The sequence below is a fragment of the Pagrus pagrus genome (genome assembly GCF_965226575.1).
Source record: "Pagrus pagrus genome assembly, chromosome: 11".
Classification (NCBI taxonomy): Eukaryota; Metazoa; Chordata; class Actinopteri; order Spariformes; family Sparidae; genus Pagrus; species Pagrus pagrus.
In genome coordinates, this window is record NC_140195.1 from 21,256,019 (window position 1) to 21,283,071 (window position 27,053).

Here is a 27,053-nt window from a genome sequence, read left to right on the forward strand (position 1 = left end):
GTGACTAATCATCACAGCCATATTTTGGCCCCTCTCCGGTGCCTGACTGTATTTCTAGGAAGGCTTAAGAAACCATTATGGGAATGCAGGGGAGATTATTGATTAACAGATGAGTTCAAGCTTCACCTTGGTGGAGCATTACAGTGTCTTATGACTCTGGGATGATGCAGCACAATGTCAAACCTGAGAAAAACAAAAACATTACCATGCACATTTTAAAAATTACTCATGGTCATTTAGAGTGAACATTTTAAATACTATTCAGAAAGCACTCACTGAGTGCAAATACCTACAACAAGGCTGCACAATCCCATACATGTTTTTAATAAAAACATATTTACCTGCATCAAAGATATTTCCTCGATAGTCTACTCTTACAATGTTACCAGATCCTAAAAGTCCCAGTTTTAACAGGATCCATGATAAAAAATCAGCAGTTAATCTGTGACCTAATTTTCAATTTTAAGGAAATCTGTGACCATTTGTTTTAAATATCCTCATAAAAAGCCAAATAAACAGAGAAAAGCAAACCCTGACCATGTTTAGAAACAATATGTATATATACCTGCATCAAAAAATACACAAATATTGTACCAGATTTAAACTGGAGATTTTCAAAAAAGATCCTAAAAGTCCCAGATTTGAGCTGGTTGGCAGCTCGTGTCAGACGCTAACCCAAATCATCAGTATCTGACGATCTGGGGATGAGACTCAGGAAGTTGCATTTTGGTGCCATAAAATGAGCAAAGCCCTAATTTTAAAAACCAGATCAAACAAATAGAGCTGAGATCAGTTTTGTTTACGGTGGTAATAAACTGAGATTTGTGGGTTCCTGTTGTTTTCAGAAAGGAACATGTAGTTGCCCCTTGATTGTACTTCTGGCAGTGTGACAGTCTAGACTTAAAGAAATGACTGTGACGACAGTAAACTGTTATTACTGCAGCTCAGTATTAAAGGACTATCCTCAATAGGATTAGAGAATGTGAGTTTACAGTAATTTAAAAAGGTTTCAGCACTTTTTAAAAAATATATTTTTGGTCTAACGGGCAAGAACGTTTTGCTCATGTTCAATATATTCTTTCCAACCACAAGTGAGAGTTAAAGGTAAATTCACATACCTATCAACTTGAAGTTCCTCACAACCATTTCAGAAGAGAAATCAACACAAAGTACATTTTCTGTAAATTGTTTAATATTAAATAAAAAAAGACTCCCATATAAAAAAAGAAAGCTACAGTCCACAATTTAATCCTCTTTTCAAACATAAGTATTGAAAGCAAGGGGTAGAATGAGAAAAATACTTAATTACAATTCCCAGAAAAATTCACAATTCATTGTTTTCTCTCTTGTCTCTTTCTCTAACAATATAAAATCAAAATAAAACACATTAACTGTACATATGTACAAATCTCCAAGTGTAGAAATTGCATAATCTGCTTTCTTTTTCACTTTTCTTTATTCTTTTTTTTTGTTTGTTTTAATTTTTAAATACAGCTAGAGATGCCAGTACTCTTGGGGCAGGGCAGTGTGTGGAGGAGAGCTCAAACAGTGACATGAGGAGACAGACGGAGGATATCACTCCAAATCCACAGTAACACACGGACTTAACAGATCCACGTTAAGACATAATCACTCTGTGTTTCAGTTTTCCAGCCATTCGTTCAACCAATCAAAGGACATACTGTACTCTACTCGGGATTCCTGCAAATACTCCATTTCATTTCCAGACACTTATCTCCTGGCTGGCGGGTAGAAAGACTGGGTGGGTGCTAGGTGAACAGATATTAAATAGTCTCCATCACACCACAGCTACACGTAATTCTTCACAGCAACAAATGACACAGCATGTGAAATGTTTTTTTTCAGTTCTTCAGAATTGTTACAGATCTGTTGTGGACCCTGCGAACGGTGAAAACTGGATGTCGTCTTTATTTTCCTGACCTGTCTGACGTGTAATGACATGATTCAAAGAGTTTTACAAAAGAACTTCATTTTTTTTTTTCTCAGTTCATAAAATTATTAGTGATGCACAAACCATTAAGGAACATCTCACAGGACATGTGGAATCATGATAAAAAGTTATTTTCTTAGAGTGTGAAGAAACCTGATACGCTGAACCACATTATTTCCTTGGCTTGTCCCATATAGAGGTTATCTTATACTGTGAATGAAAACAAAAAAAATCAAGTCTGTTCCTTCTTACATTCCCTCCCAGCACCTCTGAAAACATTTCAGAATGTTTTGTTGAAATACAACCGCCACGTGTCTCTGCAAAGAGCCCTTTATCTTACAAACAGACAGGGTCTCGTTTACTACAATGAAAATAAATTCAACTAACGGTCGGACCAGCGAGGGGCTCAGCAATAGCACTGTTGTCCAACACACACTCAGACACGTAAAAAGACACACACACATCCACACACGGATAGACACACTTTCAACAGAGAGCATCGTTCAAGTAGATGGGCTTTATCCTGACTCACAGTTACACACTGATGAGAACAAAACAGTACTCTTGTTTGTTTTTTTGTGTTTTCTCATTGATATAATTCTAACACCAACCATAGTTAACAGATTTCTCTGATCACAATGTCAAGCAACCATTATTTTGTGAACTAGACCTAAGTGAAAAAGTATCCACAACATTTCTCTTTAATTTTTTCCCCCACACTTTTTTATAAATTAATTTCTCAGACTAGATCTTTCTCCTATGTGTTTATTTCATAGTGGTTGCCATAACAATGGTTGACATGACAACGGCATAATATTAGTGCAGTTGAATTAAAAATAAAAGAAAGGTCTAAACAGTGGTGATGATGGTGGAGAGATGGAGGGGGGTAGAGAGGCGTCTGGCCGCCTTTCAATTGGTGAACAGCTCTGACTTACAGCTCCCTCCACCAATCACTGCCTCTGAGACCTGGCGCCTCGTCGCCTCCTGCCGCGGACTGACCTCTCAGGCTTCAGCAGTGCCGTCTGCAACAAGAAAGAGAGACATGATTGGCACATTAGCCTTATCCCTTTCCAGTGCCTTACTGATTTAATGATTTTACTGCTGCAGTCAGAACTGCACAATCATTCAGTGTGGAACAAACCCACCAAGCTTGTGTTTTGATCCCATCACAGGGTAAAAAGAGTGCACTGTAGCAGACAAAATACTGACTCTTAAGCTTGCAATGATTCAGTGTCTTGATTTTGCCATCCACCCTATTCCTAGCCCCTGTGATACCTTGCACGAATCAGGGTGTGACTTCTGGTGCATCCTATCACGCGCTTTCCATGATAACAAGACACTAATCCTCATTCTTAGAGCGAACAGTACGATGTATCATTAATTTGTGAAGATATAGGTCAGCAACATAATTGTGTGAATACTACTAACAATACAGTATTATTATTACTTAGCACACTTAGCAAACGCTTCTAAAGCCTTGTAACTACTGCGGGTGTGTCAATTATTATGATACTTTTACCGACACTAGTTCCACCGAGCACCAGAATCCTTCATCATAAAACAAAAAATACATCCACAAGTTTCCTGGGGTGGTTACCGGGGAAATTATTATGATCAAGAATGAACACTGAACCTAAGCTTTTATATGGTTGAGAGATCCTTACCATAGAAATTTGAAAATGTACAGTTTTATGACAGCTGGGCAACTCTGCTGATGATCTTTGCTACGATTGAAAGCTCCTAAAACAACACTCGACTAAATGGTGAGATTGTTTCCAAATGCCACTTTTATCTTTTGAGAAGATCCTTTTGACATTTCCTTTAAATGACATCTTGTGCTAAGCTGTGATTGAGGGGTGGTGATAGGAAAATATCACACAGAATTACCTTCACTTGTAGCTCTTTGTACTCTACAGCCATGCTAGTGGCTCTGTGATAGCATACTGAGCTAAATGCTGACTCCAGAATGCTAACATGCTGATTCTTTGCAGGCATGTTTACCATCTTAGCTTGGTATGCTACTACAATAACATTTGCTAATTAGTACTAAAAACTTACAAAGTAAATGTACGTAAAAGTACAGTTGAGGCTGACAGAAATGTCTTTAGTTATGCAGGCATTTTGTCAAACCGAAGTACTAAGAAAATAAACAATGTTGACCTAATAATGGCGCTAGACCACTTAAGTGATTAAAATTCATCATAAGGAGGAGAACGTGAATGGCTGTATCAAATTTCATGATAATCTATCCTGTAGTTGTCGCAACATTTCACTTAAAACCACAAATGTGCAACTCATGGTGGCACAAGAGGATTAGCTGCTAACATGGCTCTTACCGTAGCCTTGGTTTCCTCTAGTGCTGTAGCATCCATGTCTCTGAAATCCTCTAACACATTCTGTAGCCTGATACACAAAGAAAGAAACATATTAGTTTGTTATAGCCAAATAAGCCTGAAGGGCCAGATATTAAACATTAAATATTAAGAAGCATCAGAAAAAGTATGTCTAAGGCACTGAGACATTACAGTACACTTTCTCGTAACTGGACAAGCCAACTTACGTTTGTTTCCTTTTCCTTCCTCTTCTGGCTCCACCCGCTGCTCCCGCTTGATCCTTGGGAGGCAGAATCAGAAACCACATTACAAAAACATCATGATGAATCATCCAACTGAAAACCCTAACCCTAACCCAAGTCAATCACAATGCTACATTTCCCTTTTTTTAAACATTCTTCAGTCCATGCCAAAAATAAATCCCGGCGTCTCAGCAGGATCATTATGCAGGCTCACTGTGAGACATAATATCTTGCCTACAGGTTTGAAGTAAACAGGAGATGCCGGCACTCACCCTTCCCTGTTCTGTGTGCAGTAATGTCCCAGCCGTCTCCTCACTGGGCCTCCCACTGCATCCATCCCTGGGACTGAGGTACCCTGCATGGGGAAGATGCCCCTGCCTATCCACCCCTGCCTCCACATAGGGGCACACAGCCGCAGCGGGCCCAGTACAGTCTGTCTTAGCCTCCTCCAAGTATATAGGTGGCAGGGGAGGCTCTGGATGAGTATGTCCGTCTACCATGACTGGTTTCCTTTGTAAGGGTGGCGTAGAGCCGTCCTCAGTGGGTTTGGGAGTCCCCTGTGCTGGGGAATGAGCTGCTGCTTCCAGGCAGAGTCGGGATAAGTCCGGGTTGCGAAGGGAACAGGCCCGACGTGGGCTGAGGGAAACTGGGGCACTTGCCTGGGGCAGGGTTGGGATAGGGGTGGACGGAGTATGGTGCTCCACTGGGAAAGAAACCGGCGGTAAGGCACAGAAGGGTGAAGTGGGGTCAGATGGCCCCATGTGGGCCCTGTCTTCTTGCTCTTTAGCACTGACTTGAAGGAAGGAGGTATAAATAGTGTCCATGAAAGAGGTGTAGGGATCAATAACAGACCTTCCCTCAGATACTCGCTGTTGGGGTGGAGTGGGTTCTCGGGCAGGGGCTTGAGCTGGAACAGGACTGTGAACCACTTCGGGAGCCATCTGACTGGCTGGAATGTCTTCCTGTGGGGCAGGGCTTTGAGAGTCCTGCAATGAGACTGGCTTCTCTCCTTCTGGGGGTGGTGCAAGGTTTAACTAGAGGAAAAAAGTTGAGGCAATCAATAACAGTGAAAGATCCCCCAAAAAATGTTTTGATAAAATTAAGAAACATTTTGTGTTCTCATTGATGCAAAAGAATCCAAAAGAAAATCATTCACATTTCCTGACATGTATACAAACCTGCCATGGACAATTTATTACAGTGAGGATATAAAAAATTAAGTTAAAAAATGAACCATGTCCCAATAAAGTTTTTCTTTTTTTTGGCCCAGAAACCTATCCGAGTCCTTCAGCCTTCTGTTGATGCAGAGTCGGATCCAAAGCTTATATTTACCTAACCGTTTGTTAAAAACGTAGCTACTAGATCCAATCAACTGAAGTTAACAGTTATATTTAAGAGCTTAAATTATACTGTATATGAGTTACTGGACCTCCGAAATTGCTTGAGTGAAGCGTCTTTACTCACAAAATATCTTTGGTTGAGTACAGACACCAGCTGGAGTTTCACTCAACAACAACCACCAAGTTTAATAATAGCCTGTCAGAATTAACATTAATAAGACAGCTGATATGATCTGCCGAAAAAGGAAAGGCTGCTACCTGGATGTTTTGTACACAAAGAGACAGTTACAGTCAGAGTTAAGGAATTCATGACACCTGATTTTGCCACCCAAGGACTTAAGAGTTTGTGAATCTATTTGTGAGCACTGGTGTAAGTCTTAATTTTCACTTATATATGCAGTGAAGTTGTCAGTGTGGAGCCTGGTTATCATAGAAAGGAGAGCATTGCTGCAACACTAGCAGACGGAGGTGAACAAAACATAATTGAGTGCAGTCAAGAAAGGATCTGCTCTAATTTAGCCAATGCAATTCCTTTAAAGTATAACCAGATCGGCTCCAATAATGATCTCAAGGATCAGGACATCTCTAGTAAACATTAAAAGCATTGTAGAACAATCTAAGTCCATAAGTCTGAAATACACAGACCACTTTTGACCACAGCTTCTGGGATAGCTGAACCATTTCACCAGAGCTCATTGAATCAATGTAGCGCTGGATGAAAAAGGACAGAGCCTCTTGAATTTCACGTTTTCAATTTTGCATTTTTTCCCTGACTAATTAGTCCATTATTACAGGTTAATCGGTGCCGGGTTATTGAAAGCAAAATAAACCAAAACTGCCATCCCCATTACCTACCTGTATGTTGTTGAGCAAGTTGATTGCTCCATCAGGACCCTGCAGCAGAGGCATGCCCAAAGCAGAGGTCTGGACTGAGGGCAGGAGGATTGAACCTGCTCCAATACCCAACATGTTATTGAGGCCCGTGATGGCAGAAAGATCTCCTACAAAGACACAAGTCATAGATGCTCTGAAATAATGTCTCACTGCTACAGAAAGGTTGCAGTATTTTAAGTTTTAATACTGCGAAGTTAGACATTTTTGATGGTATTATTTCATTTTTTCCCAAACATATATTTTAATCTTGAGAAAGAAGAGAATGAAGCGTTACAGAGGGTCAGCATTAACTCACCTAATACAGCAGAGTTAAGCAGAGTGGGCAGTAACTGTTGGAGGATGGGGTTGTCCTTGCCTTGGAGAGATAGGGGGATGAGGGTGTCAACACCAGCATCAGTAGATACCTGGAGTACAGAAGAGTAGAGGAGGAGAGGATTAAAGTGTCAGGCAAACAATTACAAAATAGTGAATGTAGAATAGTGAAGAAAAAAAAAGGTAAATGCAGATGAAGGTATTTATTTTTAAATGCAAAATTAAAATTGTTACCAAAACAATGTGCATTCACACCTGAAGTATATTAAGATAGACTGTAACCAACCCAAACAAACCAGGTAGTTTAAGGAGGGCTTCATTTGAAAATATTTTAAAGAAAACTGACAATTTAGCAGTAGAGGAAAACAGGTTGATGGATTATTCAGAAAAATAAGCAACTAAGGCATGAGGAAACAATGGAGCAGTTGAGGAAATTAGCTCATAGGTTTTTGTAGGGAAACTAGGAGGAGCACAGAGGAAATAGCTATAGGAGATAGGGGAGCCTACCTGAGGTTGGGTGTGTTGGGTTTGCTGTGCAGGGGCTAAATGGGTGTGGGGAGGTGGGTGGAGCTCAGCAGAGCTCAGGGCAGCAGTGAGCAAGGCAGGGCTGAGGGGCAGGAAGGCTGCGGGGGGAGGAGGAAGAGCGGCAGGAAAGAGCAGAGACTGCAGGGCTTGAATGGAGCCCTCAGCTCCAGGAGGAATGGAAAGAAGGCCCTGGACAACCTCCAGGAGGCCTGGTCCAGGCAGGGTTGATGGATCCAGGAGGCCAGAGGTCTTATCCAGGGTGAGACCCTCCAATGTGGTGGGGATCTGCTGTGGCTGCTGGAGAGGAACTTCCAAGCTGACCTGGCTCAACTGACCCAGCCCAGATAGAGGTAACAAAGGCGCATGCTGTTGCCCTAGCAACAAGGACGCCATTAGCAGAGCCTGAAGGCTAGGTTTTTCTGTCAGACCTAAATCAGCTTCCTGTCCTGGGGTAGGGGTTGAGGCAGGGGCAGGGAGTGGGTTCAGCAGGCCCAAAAGGTTCAGAGGCAGCTCCCCTTGAGCACCACTCAACAAGGGCAACAGGGGAAACAGAGGGTTATTGTTTATCTGCTGTTGCTTCTGTTGTTGATCCTGGTTTTGCTGCTGTGTGTCTTGTTGGTGTATCAGTAGCTGCTGCTCTGATTGCTGATGCTCTGCAAGATTCTGTGGTGTAGCATTGGCAGGGGGCATCTGTGCATGTTGCCCTCCCAACCACAGCCCCCCAAGGGGCAATGAAGCCAGGACTGTAGGGTCCAGGAGGGATGGTAGACCACCTGTGGATGACAGCAGCTGCAGCAGCTGCTCCTGGTTCATGAATGGGAAGGCCTCTGCCAGAGGTAAGGGAGTGGTTGAGTCACCCACAGCTGAAGGTGTATGAGGACTGTGATTGTCCCCGAGACGAGAGGAGACAGCGGACCCGGGGCTGGTGTCTGCTGGAGATTTGGTCACTATGGAGACCTTCGGGTCTACACATCTAGGCTCCTCTGGCCCTGTGGGAGAGACATGAATCATTCACATGTGGTCTACATTCTGGTCAACCTATCAATCAGTTAACATATTTTATAAAATAGTCATGCGTTAGCAACAAGACAGTATTACATTTTCAAGCTAGCACATCAATAAAAATGGTTGGTAGGCTGTTGATTCAGAGCAAACTTAATTGTCATAAAGCGATATCCACAATGAAAAATCAGGATGGACTATGGCAATGTTAAATTTACTGGCTACTTATATTAAGTTACTATAATTTTGGTTGAGTCTCAATGGAGTTAACCAAGAGTGAAGCCTGTTCGTGGGCCATGCTCATACTCATTGAACTTGAGTTACATCTAGTACCTACTACTTTCAGTAACAAGATCGTTCTTGTCAAACTGAAAATCCAAGTCTGTGGGGTGTTACAATGGTAGAGGGCTCAGTGGGGCAGTCAGCAATGGGTCGGCTCAACCCAAGTAAGACATGTAAATACCACATGCATTGCTAATATTAATCCGACTTCCGAATGAGGGTACATTTCCAGTGTTATTGCCCAGCTCTACATATCATGTTGCTTCAGTATGCATTCAAAATTAGGGTTATATCTTCAAGAGTAAAGACACACTTCAGACTAAAAATCGCCCTCACCTGCAGTGGGATTTCCTTGGGAAGACATCGCAACATCAGTGGTACGGTCAGAGGAGTAGCCCTCCCCCTGGGGCACAGTGGAAGATGCTGCGAGAAGGGCCAAGACATGGTTGCTAAGATCAAGAGGCTTCGGGGAGCTGGATATCGCCACAGAAACACTGCCTTGAGAATGACTCAGGTCCACTGATGTCCCCACAGTGCCCTGTGGTGACGTTTCCTGCAATGGTGACTGGGAAACAGAGTCTATTGTAGAAATGTGATTCTCAGTTGGTTGATGCTTGTCCGAGAGACTCTGGGACATGTGCTGAGATGGGCTGCTGCTGTTGTGTAAAGCTAAATGTGAGTTGGGCAGCATTGTAGAAGAAGGTGAATGTCTCTGTAGAGGACTGGATTTAGTAGACCGAGGATGTGATGGAGACTGCACTGATCTGAACTGAGAGGAACTGAGAGGGGGAGAAAGCGGCTGCGGCACCGAGGGTAGAGGATTAGTGTTACTGGTTCGGCACGGTGACTGAGTCTGTCGGTGCGTAATGTTGGAATGAGGGGTGGGTGAAGAGGGTGATAGTCTGGGGCTGTGTTTATTAGTGTGTCCACCTCCTTCAATAGACACAGATCCTGGCTGAGCTGAAGCAGAGTTAGATGCTGAGGCTGTGGCCTGTGCATTCTGAACACTGAGCAGGTGTAACAGAGCAGACAGAGGCTGGGTCTGAGAATCCAAGCTGAGAGGTGCAGGTGTCAGGTGTGTAGTGAAATCCAGAGCCTCATTTTGACGAGGAAGCCTGGAAAGGTGTGCTATCTGACGGGCAGCAGGGAGCCTTGGCGTCTGCCCAGGGAGTAGATGATGATGGTTTTCTAACATGACAGCATTCTGGTTCTGCACAGCTGAGGTAGAGGATGAGTGCGAGGAGGAGGAGGGGTAGGAAGAGGAAGAGGAGGACAGGTTGATAGCTGTAGCAGAAACGGCATCTCCTGGTGGTGTCTTCCGTGGCCCATTAGCCAGCTGCTGGGTGTCTCTTAGCATGCTGAGCACTGTGGGAGATCGCCGCTGCCTCTTCCTGTGCGATGCATTGCGCTCTCCTGTGGGAGGCAGGTGGGGCAAGGAGGAAGCCAGGGACTGGGCCAGAGAGTGGGATGGAGGAAAGAGGACGGAGGAGGCTGATGCAAGGGAGGGGTGGTGGGGAGGCCTAGAAGAAGCGATGGAGGAAGGAGGGTGGCTGTTATGTAAAGTGCTGTTTGTTACCTTTGATGACGGCTGCTGCTGTGCCTCTTTCAAGACCACCAGTGAAGAGGGCAAGCTCACCGGGTGGCTGGCCACATTTGAGCTCTGGCCCTGGGTTATCTGGTTAGACAGCTGAGCCTTGGCAGCCGCAGAGAGCAGGCTACTCGCAGGGAAAGAAGCTGGGTGTGGCAGCTTGCTGTGATGGCTGTGGTGTTGGTTCAGAAATGGCCCCAGAGGTAAACTAGAAGGCCCTGCCGAGCTCAGCTCAAAACTTGGTGGTCCTGAGCTGGGATTCGGACTGTTGGTGCTCTTCGAGGGCTTGGAGGAGAGAGCATGAGGGTTGCTACTGCTTTGGTTGGTCAGTAAGGAGGGGTTATTAGGGGTAAGGAGGTGATGGTTATTAGTGCTGCTGTTGCCTGAGTTCTTAAACTGCTCCAAGATGTCTTCCAGCTTGTACTTGGGGAAGTGGGGGCTGGGGTTTGGGGAGAGAGGAGAGTGTGGCGAGGAAGAGGTGGATTTCCTCCTCTGAGACATGTTACTTCCCATCAGTCCTCCTCCTGATGGCGCTGCTATTGAGCCTCCTCCATGATCAGAGAGAGGGGAAGGAGAGGCTGAGGGGTGGCGGGAGCGCTGGTGAGGAGACACACAGTTCATGTTATGGACAGAGGGAGAGAGGGAGGGAGACGGAGAGAGGGGGGAGCCTGCCACAATGACACCATGAGGATGATGAGCGTGAGTCTGTGCTCCTCTTCCTCCTCCACCCATGGTCATAGGGGAAGAGGGAGGAGGCGAAGAGAGGGGGCCTAGCCGAGGAGAACCCGGAGTCTCCGGGGTTTTGGGTGTTCTTTGACCTTGACTGACGTTCTGGGGCGTGGGGGTGCGGGGTGACCTCTGTGCAGAACTGTAAGATGGGAATGAGCTGGAGGGAGAGCTGGAGGAGGCAGGGATAGGAGGAGGATGGTGAAGTCTTCTCAAAGCCTCGAGGGGATGGTGAGAGTTAGTGCCTGTGTGAAGGACCGGGGAGGAACCATTGTAAGGGTAAATAAACTGGTGGGAGGATTTGGGGCTGGCACAAGGGTTTGGGTGGAGGTTGCTGTGAGGTCGAGCCGGGACTGGATGGAGTTTTGGATGGTAAATTCCATGGCCCTCCTCTTCTCGCTCCACGCGTACTCGCTTTGGATCGCGGCTGTCTGCCCCAATGCTCATGTCTGAAGAGGACACATACACACAAGAAAAGCATTTACCAAGTTGTTGTTACAGCAATAAGACAGTATTATTGTATCTTGCATACAGTCTATAACTAATCATTGATAATGGATGTTCTACCATTTTTGATATTTGATTTTGGGGTAATTAGTGTGCAGTCTTGAGGCCATGCTAAGATCTAAGGACTCTAGTTTGGAGATACTATCAATCATGAACAGTAGATGCTGCAACCTTACTGGTTACCCAACCTTATTATTAGCTTCTGTCTTTAGAAACATTCATGCGTTTGTGAAAGCAGAAAGGGTTTCAAAGTATGAAGCGCAAAAACATTATTCCCTTATGCAGAAGCCCATTTACATTTTGGATGATGCGATGAGGAAACTGCAGCAGAGTGAGACCTAACTCACTCTAACCACAGATGTTCAGGGTGTTTAGGTTTTGTTTCCCCAATACAGTTTGTGCCCTTTCTTGGATCTGTGTTAACTGATTGCAAATTAGCGAGACAGAAGATAATGGGACAAAATAACCAAATAAGTCAAATAATAAACAGACTTAAGAAAAATGAGGATAGAGACTGCAGTGATCGAACCATTCTACTGCACACTGTGAGTTTGCTCTCTGAATGTATCGATGGATAAAAACTACAGCAAGACAATACATGTGAGCAATCGAGGTATCCACAAACCATACATCATGATCTTTGCTAAATGTCTTCTTAAGTACATTACTGCTGTTAAATATCACTCATTTAAATTCTGTGTGTCTATCAGCAGCTGCACTGACCAGCATTCATTTTTTTCAATCCCCCGCCCACCTGCTCCCGCAGGACTTCTGACCATCACTGCCTTCTCTAGACTAACAGATACCCCATCCCACTCCCGCCCACTCCTGCAGTGCTTCTGATCACACACAACATCAAAAATATTTGCTAGTGAAAAACTGTCCGGCCCTTCCTACAGAAAAAACAAGACACATTTAGTTTTATTAATTTGCTGTGGGCAGTAGGAACTTAAGTGTATCTAAACATGGATATAAATCACGTCACAGATTCTCTGACGGCTAATGTCGAGGGAACAAGAGAACGGGGGGAGAGCTAAATGGAAACATCTGTTTCTGTATGTCGGAGGCATGTGGTTAACTATGAGACAGTGTATTAACATGCATGGTTAAACCCAATAACAGCCTCTCATACTTTCAGAAATGTTATCTCCAATTCATCCCACCATGATGATGGCACTGCCAACCCCAATGTCAAAAGATTTGGTTACAGCCTGACAGAAATGAACTGGACACACCTTATAGACCGAGTGCATCCACACCAAAATTAAAATGAACATTTCCTACATGATGCTGAGCAGCATATGTGTTTACCTGGATGATGAAGGTTGGCAAAAGGTAGCTGTGAGGCCTGCATACTCCGACATAGAGCAGCCATCGCTACCACTTTCCTGCGGTGGTTACACAGTTTGGTCATGTCCTGCTCTGCTTTGCCTAATGGCTGGCTGTGCTGCTCCACCTTCACTCCCACAGTGAAGTTGAAAACCTGCAGGATAGCAGATAAAAGAGGATTAGACAGAACACAGAGATAACTCTTAGTATAACATTTAACCAAATTTAGGACAGTTAAGGGCACCAGTGGGGGAATTTTACACTATAATATGCACAGTCACACAAGGATCATTGTGCACTCTCATTTTTATGAAGAAAAGGTTAGCCATGATTCCAGTGGGACAAAAAGCTACTCATAGATATTTAATTCATCGCATGTGGGGATGTCTGTATCTCCCTCATAATGAAAACCTCACAGTGCTGCAAAGAATTATTATGCTACTTGATTATCACTAAGAACTTGACTCAATTTTGCAATTTATCTCCATTAACACACACGTCATAAGCCATTTCAAATCGAGTTTCATACATGACATCAAAATCGAAACACATCACTTTAAAAACATCATCTATTGATCTCAGTATCTGAAGTATTGACTTGAAAAACGAATGCGCCACAGTAGTCAAGTGAACTTGAAAAGGTCATTACCCAGCTGTTAAAATGTGTATAAATGTGCATATCCAAGTGTCACAAAGCTATTAAATAATACATTCATAATGTTTCTGTTTATCGCCAACTGTGTTTTTTGTGTCCAATTGTTGATAAAATAACTAGCTTAAAAATGCAATATTGATGCAAATCTGATGCAGCATCCTACTTCTGTCTGCAGTCACAACTCTGTGGTCTCACTAATGTCCTGCCCACTATAATGTATGTCACAAGTAACAGCCTATCAACACTGAACAATCTGAGTGTGCAAAGTAACTAGTTACTAAATTTCTCAAATAAATGTAGGACAAGAATGGAAGTATAAAATAGCAGAAAATGGAAACATGCAAGTATACAGGTTAATTCATTCATCATTATACAACACAGGCTTGCATTACATATATTAATGTATACCTCAAAATTGTACTTAAGTACAGAACACACAATGCACTCAAATTTAAAACTTAGACCGGCTTTACCTTATGGATGATGAGTGGACACTCAAGACCACATTTGCAGGTGCCATCAGTCAACAGATAGGACTTGACCTCGTCCAGAGAGGAAAGGGCAGTGCCACTGGGACTACAGAAAGAAGACAGGGACAAACTTTAACAGCAAACTCAAAACAAAAATAACATATATGAATAAAAGATGCTTTAACTAGGCCTGCTGTATTCGAGAAACTCTGAAAATAATTCTTTCTATGACGTATTATACACCACTGAATGTGATCTCAGCTCCCTGTCACCTGTTTTTATGTCTGTCTGGAGAAACTACAGTTACTTGGCTTGTTATGTAAAACATAAATATCTAATGTAACTAAATAAATGTCATACGTAACACACATCCAATCCAAACTAGTGTTCAATAAAATATGTGTATGCTAATCCAAAGAAACTCTTCTGCTGTAAACTGGCCAAGGAAAATAATGCAAATGTATATCTTTATTCAAAGAAAAAAAAAACCCTCTCTAAATCTCAAAAACAAATCCACATAAATCCTGGTCATCTTTCCAGGTAATATCCAATAACATTTTGGCACCATCATTCTCATTTCTCCATAATAAAGTTTTTAGCTCACACACACCAAGATGCCATCATATCAACATCAAGTCTGCATATTGTTTCTGTTTAACTGCACCAACCCACCTGACATAGATCACCTGCCCGCCCTCCACTCTCCTCTGCCAGCCGATGGGGACGTGTATTGCAGTGGTGTGGACCCCATCCTTGTCCCCACTTACAGTCTCACTGCCTCCCATCATTTTGTAGTTGCGGCCTGCCAGCACCTTGGAAAAGAAGCCAAATGTTAATAAATCTCTTCTTTAAAACCCATAAAATAAAGCTAAACCTGTGTAAAGACTTGTGGGTTTTGCTTATTACATATGTCTTCTTTCCTTTTTTGCTGGAAAATCTTTGTTCTGTATTTGAAAAGTCAATGTCAAGGCTCCCAACTTAGCTGAACCTCTATTAAAAATGTATGTATACATGCGACTAGTTTGTTTCATGTATCAGTGTACTTTGTCGTGCCTCACCGTGAGTCACTGAATAAGTAAACACATGCATGCATAAAATGGATGAACGAATGTCTCTGCTGTGTAGTCTTCGGGATATCAATGTTCTAATTAAAGCAAGCTGCATGCCGAATGTGTGAGCCACGTTCATCTGATTACACAAAGCCAAATGTCGGCGTCAAACATAAAATATTTCAAAATCCAACTTTGGCACCATGATGAAATCAGCCTAGGTTTAACACAATCATCAAGAATACAGACGACAAGGGTTCCTAATAAATAAATTGCACTATTTCAATATCAGTTACAAGTTTCCTCCCCTGCTTTCTTCTACGAATCCAAAAAGGTTGGGCAAAGTGCCCAATGTTTATATTCCTTATGTATGTGCACACAACAATTCAAGCCTCTACAGAATGTTGTCTCAAAAATTAAATCCCCAAAATATAATGAAAACATATCATTACAGGGTGTGGCCAAGGAAAAATAAAGGGCTTTAGGTGTACTTTCAAGGTAAGCAATAAAAAATAGAATTGCTGAAGCACATTTAGCATACCTTGTCATCTTTGGGAAGCCAGGATTTGTTTTGGCTAAGGTATCCACTGTCCAATGTACATGCTGGTGGGTGAGAAGCACACAGACTGCCAGTAGGACCTGACTTGATGCCCAAACACCTGGACTTTGCTCGACTTTGAGGCAGATCCTCAATTTAGAGGATAAATCCTGCAGATTTATTTTGTTCAGTTCACATCAGAGGTCTGATGGGGGGTCTTGGATGAAGATGGGGAGCCTGCAAAGAAAGGGGGAGGTGGATTATGTAATCTGACAAGTAGAACCAGGGTACATAAGTGATGTAATAAACCATTTCCAGCAATTGATTTGATCCAGGCGTACTTCAAAAAATTACATGAGATAGATTACTCTCTGATAAAGAATACAACTTCAGAGCAAGCTGCGGCTACTTTGAAGTGGGAGGGTGTGTTTGGATAGGCCCGTGGGTTAACTGAATGTTTAGCCACAATATAAGCAGCTGCCTTTCTAGCAAACATCTTACAAGCTAACAAGCTAGCAACTTGAATCGCGCATGAAATAAAATGTTGAGGGAATCTGTAGTTGAGCTATAGTCGACATCTCTGCAGTGTGCAGCCCTGGAACAATATTTCACAAACTACACGAATGATAAACGGCAGACTAGCAGCTAGGCTAACAGCTAAGCTAGCAGGCTACCCTACTTTGTACTATGTTGTCGTGACAGCTGTCAGGCGCACAAAACACTCCGATGCAAAAACTCTTGCGTGTTAGCTACGGTAACGAGAAACAAGCCAGGGAAAATACTGCTTCGCAAAAAACACGATCGCCAGATTGCACTCACATATTGACAGCCGCTAGCTATCGTTAATGTTAGCAGGACCTATCAACCTTTCTCTGCGTCAGGCTCTCTGTGTTGGCGAAGTTTTGGAGTCTTCGCTTTTCTGGCTCGCGGGAGAATCAAGAGTTAGCTGGCTAGCTAACGGACTAGCCAGAGAATGTTTTGAGAACGGCCGATACTTAAATAAATAACCGTAAAATAAACAATTTCATCATTTAAACCATGCATTGGCGCGATCAATCAGCTCTCAGCGTTTATGCAACGTCTGCCAGTCCGATTTAAAAACAAAGGGCAATAACGCTTCATTTTACTGCGCCTGAGATCTCGGGGCTAATGCTACCAGCTAGGCTAGCAGAGCTAACAGACTGAAATTTACTTGATTCTGGAGTGTCCCAACAAGACTGGAGGATGTCCCGCTCCCGGCGCACAGTTATCCAGCCGCTGCTTTGGTCTCTGCTCTGCTAAACCGTCTCGCATTCAGATGTATTCCGACAACCATTACGACCCATGTAATCCCAAATTCACAGTTTCCCACTGTTTTTTTCTTACAGATTCCGAGCAAAAAAATAATGGAGTTTTCTGTTGGGCATGCGCATTGGGCGCTCAGGGAGTATTGTACCCGACATGCACCGGGACCTTTGTAGTGTTCCAGACAGACATCAGTGCGGAGCTCCTTGATAGAGGACATGATAATGACAGAATGGTAAAAGGCCTCTGCAGTTCACAATAATGGATTCATGAGCAGCTGTCTACACTGAATCTTAGCACAGATACACATTGTTTTAAAATATACAGAAACTAAACATAATAAATACACATTTAAAAAGGCTATGTTTTAAACTGTACAATTTATTAATCCATATTGCACACTTTCATTCCCTTGCTGCACCATATAATTATTCCATGCATAGTCCAGTGTTACATTATATTTATGTTATATGTCTGTTTGTTGTTTTTCTGTGATTGACATATCTCAGAGAGCATACTCTGATTTTAGTACAGACTGAATTAGACAACCTAGTAGCATAAAGCAGGCAACTGCCCTGGGGCCCCTCACTCTCAGGGGGCCCATATGGCAATTAGCGTGTGGTAATGTCATTAACTACAAATTTGTCTGGTAAGACTGTATACACCGTTAATGCACAATATGAATTAAAATGACAAGGACCTTGAGGTTACATGTGGATTGTTACATAATATTGAGGCCCCCTTAACATTACGAGTTGAAATGTAACCTTAATTCATTCAGTTTATAATGGTTTTATGTGGAGAAATATCCCTTAAAGGTGCCAACGTAGTTTTGGGGGAGACATTTTAAAAGAGGAGAAAAATATTCACTGATTGTTTGTCTGATTTTAGTGACCTCATGATCCACCTCCTAAGACATTTGTGTGCAATACACCTTCTAGGGACACTATCAGTGTCGCTGTGACTTTAAACACTTACAACTTCCATTCATGAATCTAGTGTCCAGACAACTCCCCCCATGCAATCATACCCCTCTGAGAATATTTTAACCAGTCAACAAAAATGTCATCTTAAACATTTGATTTACTAACTTTTCAGACATGATGGCGTAAATGATCAGAAAGTACAATTTTAAGATTTTTAGTCTAAAGAAACATCAGAGGGAGCCTAAACATGTGTGTAACTGTATGTAAACTCAGCCTCAGATATTTAAACCCCCCGAATTAAAAGATATATTACTGATCACATTACCTCAGTCTCTTGAATTGTAGTCTTGCCTACAGCACAACATAACCATAATTTTTATAGATTAACCATAGACAAAATGCTTTACACAAAGGCGACACACAGGTTTGTGCTTTGTTCTCAGTCTCCGAGGGGAATAACAGGACACTGAACACTATGAATGCCTGTGTGTCTGTGTGTTTCTGTTGTCTGTGAACAAGTGGGACAAGGGGAAAGAGGTGAGTATATGTGTGTAATGAAGACAGAGGGAGAGAAGTATCTGATTTCCCCTCGTCATCTGTGCTGAGTCCGAGGTCCCCAGCTGTCCCAAACAGTCATCTTGACACATGAGTGCTCAGCCTGGCACGCACACAAACATACATACAAACACACACACAAAATCATAGGTAATTACACAAAACACAGACATATACTAGCATCTGAGCACTTTGGAAATCACCTAAAGAGACAATAAAGGGAGTAAAGAAAGAAAGGGCCCAGACAGAGAACCCTGAGGGCTTGAAGTGAGGAGGCAGGTGGGTCGGCTGGTTTGTTGGACTCAGATCCACTGGACGTTCAGCACTCCAGTCAACGCCAGCAGGTCAAGGACTCATTCACAGAGAGATTTACTCACACACTGGATTTTGTCCTCTGAGCTGCCTGAGTTTTGAAAAGAGGTATGTTCCAGTTTGAAGTTTAAGGTTAGTCCACTGCAAAAATGTGTTTGCATGACAAAAGTATGTTCATTGAATCTGATTTCAGAAAAGCAGTCACATAAAGCTTTGAAATACTAACTGAATAACTGATATATGGAAGATGTTTTTGCCAATTTGCAAATATTGATTTTCATTGCGGTCGTACTTTCTAGAATTTTCTTCCTCTTTTTCTGTCTGGCAGAGGCACCCAAAATAGCTGTGATGAGATTGAATTTCACAGCCCTAGAATAGTTTGTTGGACAAGTGCACTCGTACAGTATGTGTGTTTGTGTGTGTACACGAGTGCATAGCGAACTTTTTTTGCTAAGAGTTCATACAGACACAAGATGAACATCCTGTACATGCGTTGGTGTCACTGTGTGTGCTGTGTCTTAAACAACTATCCACATCACTAACACAATATGTAAATGTCATGTAATTCTACTGTGTGGATTTGGTTTAAATTATTATCTTGTCATAGAGATTGACGGATGATAAAACACTGAGCTGAAATCTATTTGATACTTTTTGAATTGATGCCACATGAAGGCCAATATTCTCACATAATAAGAGTTAACATTAAATCATTTTATTCAGATTCATACACATGGTTTATGTTTTTTGTTGATTTTACCAAACCATGGCATATTACATTTCACATGAGAAAAGACATAGTTTAAAAAAAGGCATTCAATGCAGTGTATTTGTTAAATCCTTGCCATTAATTATCCCCGATAATCACAAATTTACATTATTTGTCGCAAAACCTAAAAAAACCAAAACTAATAAATAAATATAATTATGTCTTTTTAGGTGTGGCAGTGCTGACATTATCCACCAAACACCATGGACCTGTGAGTACATTTCCTGATATATTGCTTGTCCTACTTTGCCTGCCTGCCTGCCCGACCCTCTTCACCATCTCCACAAGACTCCATTCAAATTTTAATGTGCTAAATGTTGCAACAGTTCAGACTGAAAGGCAAAAAAACCTCCAAATATTGTTTATCCACATCTTTCACAATCATGTACAATGATAATAAAGAAGCTCAATGTTCATTAGAGAAAATATGTTGTGGGACTCTCCCAGAATGATTAATCTACACTCAACTATTTGGAGTGGCAATTTGATATCGACACAAAGCATGTCAGGTCAGGTCACTCTATGAGGTCATCCTGTGAAAACCTTGTTGTCTCAACTTTGTCAACTTTATGTTAACATGTCCTGTTTAAATGTAAGTATAACATGCTCACCTAGCAACAAACAAGTGTTCAAGCTTTAAAAAAAGAAAGTTAACACTTTGGAAAGACAAACTTTCACGTGAAAGTAATGGTATGTAGCTGAATGATTGGATCTTACTGTTTTGTCTTTGTGTGTGTGTGTGCTTCAGGGAGGATGACAAAAACTCGGTGGATATCCATGACAACCCTCCAGCTCCTGACAACGTAGTGAAAGAAGACGGCGACACTGTGAGTGACAGGACCATGTCAACCCCCCACTGTTAGCAGTGCCATTCCCGGGCAGTTTAAAATAGCCACCAGCTGGGACAGGAACGCAGTGCTGCGTCAATTGGAAAAATATGAGCCATGACTTGAGTGATTCTGCCTTTTATCCCCCATGGGGGAAGTCACACTGCTGGCTGATCTGTGAGGGCAACCACTTTAGGTTTAGAAAAGTGACTCTTTAAACAACAGCAGACTGCAAAACTTGTAAAATATCATATGACATAAATGAATATATGTGCATATCCTATACTACTAAGGCAAATACTAAAGATCAAAACAACTTGTATGCAAATATTTCATACAAATTTGACAATCACCGTCTCTTTCCAAAGACTATGCCAAAATATTGTGTGGGATTTACTGGCATCTAGCAATGAGGTCTCTTGAGCCAGTGTTTGTTTTGTTCATTCTGAGCTACAGTAAAAACATGGCAGACTCCATCTAAGAGGACCCACTCCCTTTGTTGATAGTTAAAAGGCTCATTCTAAGGTAACAACACCACAGTGATTCTTACTTTCAGTTGATTATACACTAATGAAAACATAATTCACTATCATCCACTCCATGCACGTATCATTCACATAAACTTAGCCCACATTATCGAATCCTTTCCCCTCTACAGCCAGTGCTTTCCTGGAAGCATCAAAACACTGCACATATTGTGCTTTTATATGATTGAGCTATGGCCTTTGTGTGTCCAGGTCTATTTCATATATGAGGAGGAGGTTGAGGTGGAGGAGAAGGAACCAGAACCTCCTCCACCTGTTCTCATGGTCAACGACAAACCCCACAAGTTCAAGGACCACTACTGCAAGAAACCCAAGTTCTGTGACGTCTGCGCTCGCATGATAGTCTGTATGTATCAGAAACTATGTCAGGAAAACACACACAAACATCAGAAATATCATACAAATATCTTTTATATGTGATGTTTTCTAAATTCAATGCTTAACCTTGGTTTCTGATTTACCCAATTGAAGTTCCTTTGCTTATTTTTCAGTGAACAACAAGTTTGCTCTGAGGTGTAAAAACTGCAAGACCAACATCCACCATTCATGTCAGTCCTATGTCGAGTTCCAGAGGTGCTTTGGTAAAATTGTGAGTCTTTTCCCTTTTGATGTCATATGGCTTTATAAAGACACCAGAACACAGCAGAATACTAAAATGTATACAGATTTCCTCTCCTTTTCACCTGGTTAGACAGATTTTCAGAGCTATAATATTTGGAAATTCTGAAACATTATGTTCTTTATTTGTTTCCTGTAGCCACCTGGCTTCAGAAGGGCCTACAGCTCCCCCCTGTACAGCAGTGACCAACCAGATCCAAGTGAGTCCACTGAATGACAGTCCTTTTTATCTATCAATTATTTATTTAATACCTTTTTATTCTGTGAAATTGTACAGTCTATTCGTAAATGTATGTAATTTAATTATCTGTACTAATGCTTAATGATCTGACTGCCTTCTTATATTAACCAGACAACCCGAACCGGAACGACCCCGTCTTTGACACCCTGCGTGTCGGCGTCATCATGGCGAATAAGGAGCGCAAAAAGAATGAAAATGACAAGAAAAATGTGAGTATACGACTTTTTAATCGTAACTTAAATTTGCATAATTTCAGTAGAGGAAATTGTTCAAGCATGAATCCAGAGATAATGGTACTAAAGCAAAAAAAAGGATAAGGAATATGATATTTGCGTACAGTGCTGATTATTAATGTTTTCCCTCTAGATGATGATGATGATGGAGGAGGAAGAAGAGGAGAACCAACAGCCCAAAGAGAATGAGGAGGGAGGAGAAGGTACAAAGAAACTCTAATGATGGTTAGCTGTGTGGTATATACTACGCTAGTTGTGGTCATAATAATAATTTTAAAAAAGAGGAGAAAAAATATTAAGTCACTCATTCAACAAGGATGCTATATACCTGAAATAGTGGAGATAACATGAGATGACTCGTTCCCCATTTTTAAGTTCATCAAAAGCAAGAAATTTGTCGATGAGTCTGATGTCCAATGTTCGTACAGGGAAGCCTGATGATAAGAAGGAGAAAGGAGGAGACAAAGCAGATGACAAGGTAAGAAAAATGTGAACGTAACATTTCAGTTTTACTCTCAAGCAGATACTAACAGCACTACCCTGTTCCACCAACTATAATACTGCATGCATAAATGCTTTTGTTATCAATAGGCTGTCATATGCAGTGGCAACTGTGCTGTTTTGTCAACAGAGTAAGGGTACATTCTCCCAGTCCCACTATTACCTGGCTCTCTACCGCTTCAAGGCCATAGAGAAAGACGACCTCGACTTCCAGTACGTTTGAAAGATGCAAATATTTACATTAACTACATGAGGTAATTGTTAAACTTAAAGCAGTGATAAAAAAAAAATATGACTGTGTATGTTGCTTGTGTATTAGCCCTGGTGATCGGATCACAGTTCTGGATGACTCCAATGAGGAGTGGTGGAGGGTGAGTTTAACTTCATCACTTCTTGATTTGTTTAGCTTTCATTTGATCATTTAAATGTGTTGGTTCACTTTTTTGTCAAATTTTTCTTAAGTTTCTGTGGAGGATGAACTCAAAGTGTGTTGCCTCTCTATTTCCAGGGAAAGATGGGGGAGAAGACAGGCTACTTCCCGACCAACTACCTCATTAAAGTGCGTGCGTCGGAAAGGGTTTTCAAGATAACGCGCGCCTTTGTCGGGAACAGAGAGATGGGACAAATCACACTGAAGAAAGATCAGGTAACAACGCTAATTTGTGCGAGATTGTGTTTAATTAAACAACATGAATAAAATGTAAAAGCAACAGAAGAGTAACATCATTACATCAACCTGCTGCCCAAGTAGATTGACAAACTTCTTGTTTGACTACCAAAATAACTGCTAACACTGTTGTACCCTCAGTGTCCACACGTACAAATGTTTCCTGCCGCAGCAGTCATTCTGTAGCAGCCTTAGTGAGAATGTATCAAACTGATACTGATGCTGGGATGTTAAGCTGTGCTGCTGTCACTCTGTGTTTCAGATTGTGGTGAAGAAAGGGGATGAGAAAGGTGGCTATTTGAAGGTCAGCACTGGACGCAAGCTGGGCTATTTCCCTGCTGATCTGCTGGAGGAGATCACTGTGACATAAAAACAACAATATGCAGCGGAAGAGCCTGCAACCAACACACTTTAAATATCAGCACAAATTGGAGACATCACTGTTTGCAATTGTCTATATTTGTTACATAAACAATACATATGTATTGTGATGAAGCAAGAGAAAGGAGAGATTAATAATAATGGTTGAAAAACTATTTCATTAATACGTACATGTACATTGATATGTTGCTAAGAGACAATCAGGTTATGTACTGGCTTTAATGTGATTAGCATTGTCATACAAATGGTCACATGCTTTAAGAAACTAAACTACCTGCTATTTATAGCAAGCCATGTTGAGTGGGAGACAAAATCTAAAGAGCTTTGGAAAAGGTCATAAATCATAATAATTAATCAATATGAAAGTAGACACAAAATTGACAAGATTGAAGACATGCATCAATATATTTCTATATCAATTTGACTAAACACTTTTTAAAATAAGCAGTTGTGTTTATTAACAAATTACACTGCTAATTAGGTATGATTTGTTAATTAATTGATATGGTATTAAAAATATGGTATTAATATAACTTTTGAAATCATAATGATTATTGTCAAATAAAATATCTAATGGAATTTTGGTCCCGTTAGCAAGGCTCTCTAGGTCCTTTATACAGTAGTTACATAAATAGAGGCTTCAAAGTCATTTAATCATAAACATAGGAATGTAAACAGTGCAAAGATCAGGATCCTAGATTGAGCTTGCACATAATACAATCAATACTGCTCACAATGGTTTCAAATGTTTGCACTAATTGCTGCTGATAAAATTAGCAAGTATTAGTAGTTAGTAAGTATAAATGTTTCAAATATTAAACCTGAAGTGCACTTAAAAAGTCTGTGTGAAACTTTCTTTAAAATGTTTCCATAAAGTCAGTATCATATTTTAAACCAAAGACAAAGAGAGATGCAGAAGAACCTCTCTTGATGGAAGCAGTCATGCAGTATGTGCAGTACAGCACCACTTTATGTACTTCAGTACTGTTGCTGCTTAAATTATCCATGAATTTAAGTTCACATCACATCCTTCCTTGTGCAAATATCCATACAAATAAAGTGTAATTTGCATCATCACTGACAGCCAAATATAAAGAAAAGAAAAAAACAATGCAAAACACACAGTCTTCTTTGTGTCTTTTGTTCTTTATTGCAACACATCCACCAAATTATATAAATTAAAATTTAAGATGCTACATACTGTGTATACTGTGACAGTGACTGTCAAAAATCCAGTGCAGTGTGTCCCAGTGTAAGAAAGGCAAACTTTTAAGTTTAGTGGGAAATCTGCATACATCTCTACAGTATTTATATCAGCTTCTTTCATCACCAGATCATTCACATTTTAAAGGAAACTTAAGACTATAAATCCAGCTTTATACATATAGTTTTGCCCTATTTGTGTCAGTTTCTTTTTGCAACCTTAATCCAAAGTTTGAACAAAGGCATGTCAAGCATCTATGTGACAAAGAGAGAAGCATATTTTAAGACAAGCAGTAACATGAAAACTACAGTTATTGACATTTTTCCAAATTGTACTTGGTGAAAACCAGCTGTGGCACATGGACAGGGACAAGTCTGTCATCTGGAGCTACAGCATCCTCTCCTGTGCTCAAGAGCCTCTCAGAGGAGACACTTGTGGGCGGGCAGGCCAAATATTTGATTGCCACTCGAGCCAGTGCAGGACATTGTTCCATCTTTGCAGACCAGTATGAAATCACTGGGTCGCAGGCCAGTGACTGTGTGTTGCTCTCTGCCAGGTAGGTCTCCACTAAACCTGACGATGTCACAGTCTTCACATTACTTGCTGTAAGACTCTGCATTGCGCCCCAGAAGAGGCTTGCTGGCTTGCTGCTGGCGCCCTCTGATTCTAGCACCACACCTGATGAAGAGTCAGCTTCACCTACTGAAGGAATGCTGTCCTGCTCCAACAATTCGTCGACCTCCTCTGCAACAGCAGCTTTCAATCTATCAAAATCCAGCTTGCTGAGCAGTGCCATGGGCATGATCTTAAATCTGGGATCCAGGAGTGTTGCTTTAAAATAGGCGTTGGTGGACGTTTCAAAGACATGCTGAAAGTGTTCCTCAAGGTGGATCTGCAGCAAGCCAACTAGCTTATGAATCTCCAGCAGATCACTCACATCCTTATTTGCTTTAAGTTGGTTCAGTGCAGCTCTGAGAGCCTGGATGCATGGAATCACAGAGGAAATAGATGTATCATCTTGGCACACCGTGCGTGTTGCTTCCTCAAAAGGCTCCAGGACTTTGACTACGTCCTCCATCAAAGTCCACTGACTGTCTGAGACGGACTTGCCAAGGTCCATCTCTGTCGACATAGCAGTCAGTGCCTTCTTCTGCTCCAGCAGGCGCTGCAGCATGAACAACACGGTGTTCCACCTGGTCGGCACATCATGAATTAAGGAAGACACGGCAAGGCCAAGTTGCTCCTGTAGCTCATGCAGCTTAGCTTTGGATTCATTTGACATATGCACAGTTTTGATAATTTGTCTTGCAGTGTTGATTACACTAACCACACCATGGCACTCTTCAATAGCACCTGTGACGATCAAGTGTAGGGAGTGAGCCATGCATCTAATGTGCACGTAGCCGCTGTCTGACATGGTTTTCACCATATTGCAAGTGTTGTTAGTGACAAAGAACCCAACGGTAAATCTTCTTGGAACCATATTTTGCCACTCTTCAACAAGATCCTGGAGGTGTTGCAAGATTTCTGCAGGAGTGTACTCTGTATCGATGACCTTCATATTGAGCAACGCACTTACACGTTTAAGTGTTGCAGCCCCACCTCCGGATACCTCCTGTACAAACCAATGTCCTGTTAGAGACACGAAGGAGAACTTTCCAGTCCAAATATCAGCTGTGCAGTGTACAACACTGCCCTCAATGTTCTCAAGGTTCTCTTGCACTTTAGTTTTTACTCTTTGGTGAAGCTCTGGGACAACTTTGTTGCTGAACTGAATGCCTGTGGGAAGTGTATAACGAGGTGCCACCACTTTCATAAGTTTACAGAAGCCTTTGTTCTCCACAAATGAATATGGCAAAAGATCCATGCAAATCATTTCACCCACACTTTCAGTGATTGTCTGGGTCATTGGATGATTTGGCTGATCAAGGGTTTCAGACGATCGATTCTGGAAAACAAGCGGTGCAAGGGGCAGTAAGGCATGAGGGGAAGGGGTTGGCTGTGGTCTCCTGCCGCGCTGAGTGCTACGAGTGCCTCCTACATTGTGGTGTTTGTAATGCATATGGTTGTGCATCGCACTGGTGGTTAGATGTCCTAAATCCTTGCCTCTGCTCACAACTCTCTTGCATATGTTGCACACCACCTTGGTCACATCATCATCACAGGTGGTAAAATATTTCCAGATTGCACTCTTCCTCCTGTGCTTTTTTGCTGGTGGTGTGTCACCCACTGCTTGCTGTTGATCAT

The 27,053-nt window shown here is 41.9% G+C and overlaps 2 protein-coding genes across 6 annotated transcripts in view; one reads left to right on the top strand and one right to left on the bottom strand.

Annotated features, from left to right (window-relative positions):
- Positions 1 to 1,170: 1,170 nt before the first annotated feature.
- The window catches only part of mbd6 (methyl-CpG binding domain protein 6), a 29,044-nt gene continuing 3,161 nt past the window's right edge, over positions 1,171 to 27,053 (bottom strand). Inside the window, exons 1-13 of one of the 4 annotated variants that reach the window (XM_084365503.1) lie at positions 22,382 to 22,455; positions 15,747 to 15,980; positions 14,829 to 14,968; positions 14,160 to 14,262; positions 13,014 to 13,185; positions 9,218 to 11,644; positions 7,580 to 8,586; positions 7,056 to 7,164; positions 6,722 to 6,867; positions 4,799 to 5,560; positions 4,512 to 4,564; positions 4,288 to 4,354; positions 1,171 to 2,973 (exon numbers count right to left, since the gene is read on the bottom strand). In XM_084365503.1, the coding sequence (XP_084221629.1) occupies positions 2,902 to 2,973; positions 4,288 to 4,354; positions 4,512 to 4,564; positions 4,799 to 5,560; positions 6,722 to 6,867; positions 7,056 to 7,164; positions 7,580 to 8,586; positions 9,218 to 11,644; positions 13,014 to 13,185; positions 14,160 to 14,262; positions 14,829 to 14,944 (5,034 nt within the window). In that variant the 5' untranslated portion in view covers positions 14,945 to 14,968; positions 15,747 to 15,980; positions 22,382 to 22,455 and the 3' untranslated portion in view covers positions 1,171 to 2,901. Of the gene's footprint in view, positions 2,974 to 4,287; positions 4,355 to 4,511; positions 4,565 to 4,798; positions 5,561 to 6,721; positions 6,868 to 7,055; positions 7,165 to 7,579; positions 8,587 to 9,217; positions 11,645 to 13,013; positions 13,186 to 14,159; positions 14,263 to 14,828; positions 14,969 to 15,746; positions 15,981 to 16,562; positions 16,896 to 16,935; positions 17,160 to 22,381; positions 22,456 to 27,053 lie in introns of those variants that run through there. The other 3 variants (XM_084365500.1, XM_084365501.1, XM_084365502.1) reach the window with 3 other exon arrangements.
- Positions 18,605 to 24,722, top strand: stac3 (SH3 and cysteine rich domain 3). 2 transcript variants are annotated; one of them, XM_084365508.1, is made up of 13 exons: positions 18,605 to 18,952; positions 19,760 to 19,800; positions 20,338 to 20,416; positions 21,154 to 21,307; positions 21,453 to 21,550; positions 21,719 to 21,779; positions 21,932 to 22,029; positions 22,187 to 22,256; positions 22,482 to 22,531; positions 22,685 to 22,767; positions 22,874 to 22,925; positions 23,063 to 23,200; positions 23,484 to 24,722. In XM_084365508.1, exons 2-13 carry the CDS (start codon positions 19,793 to 19,795, stop codon positions 23,589 to 23,591), a joined length of 999 nt encoding a protein of 332 aa, XP_084221634.1. In that variant the 5' UTR covers positions 18,605 to 18,952; positions 19,760 to 19,792; the 3' UTR covers positions 23,592 to 24,722. The 2 variants fall into 2 exon arrangements, with proteins under 2 accessions (XP_084221634.1, XP_084221635.1); XM_084365509.1 differs by having other exon boundaries at positions 18,605 to 18,928.

Excerpts from the sequence above, each read along its gene's own strand:
- stac3 (XM_084365508.1), top strand. Across the intron at positions 21,780-21,931 it reads CAGTGACCAACCAGATCCAA|ACAACCCGAACCGGAACGAC; the intron begins GTGAGTCCACTG and ends TATATTAACCAG. Across the intron at positions 22,926-23,062 it reads CCAATGAGGAGTGGTGGAGG|GGAAAGATGGGGGAGAAGAC; the intron begins GTGAGTTTAACT and ends CTCTATTTCCAG.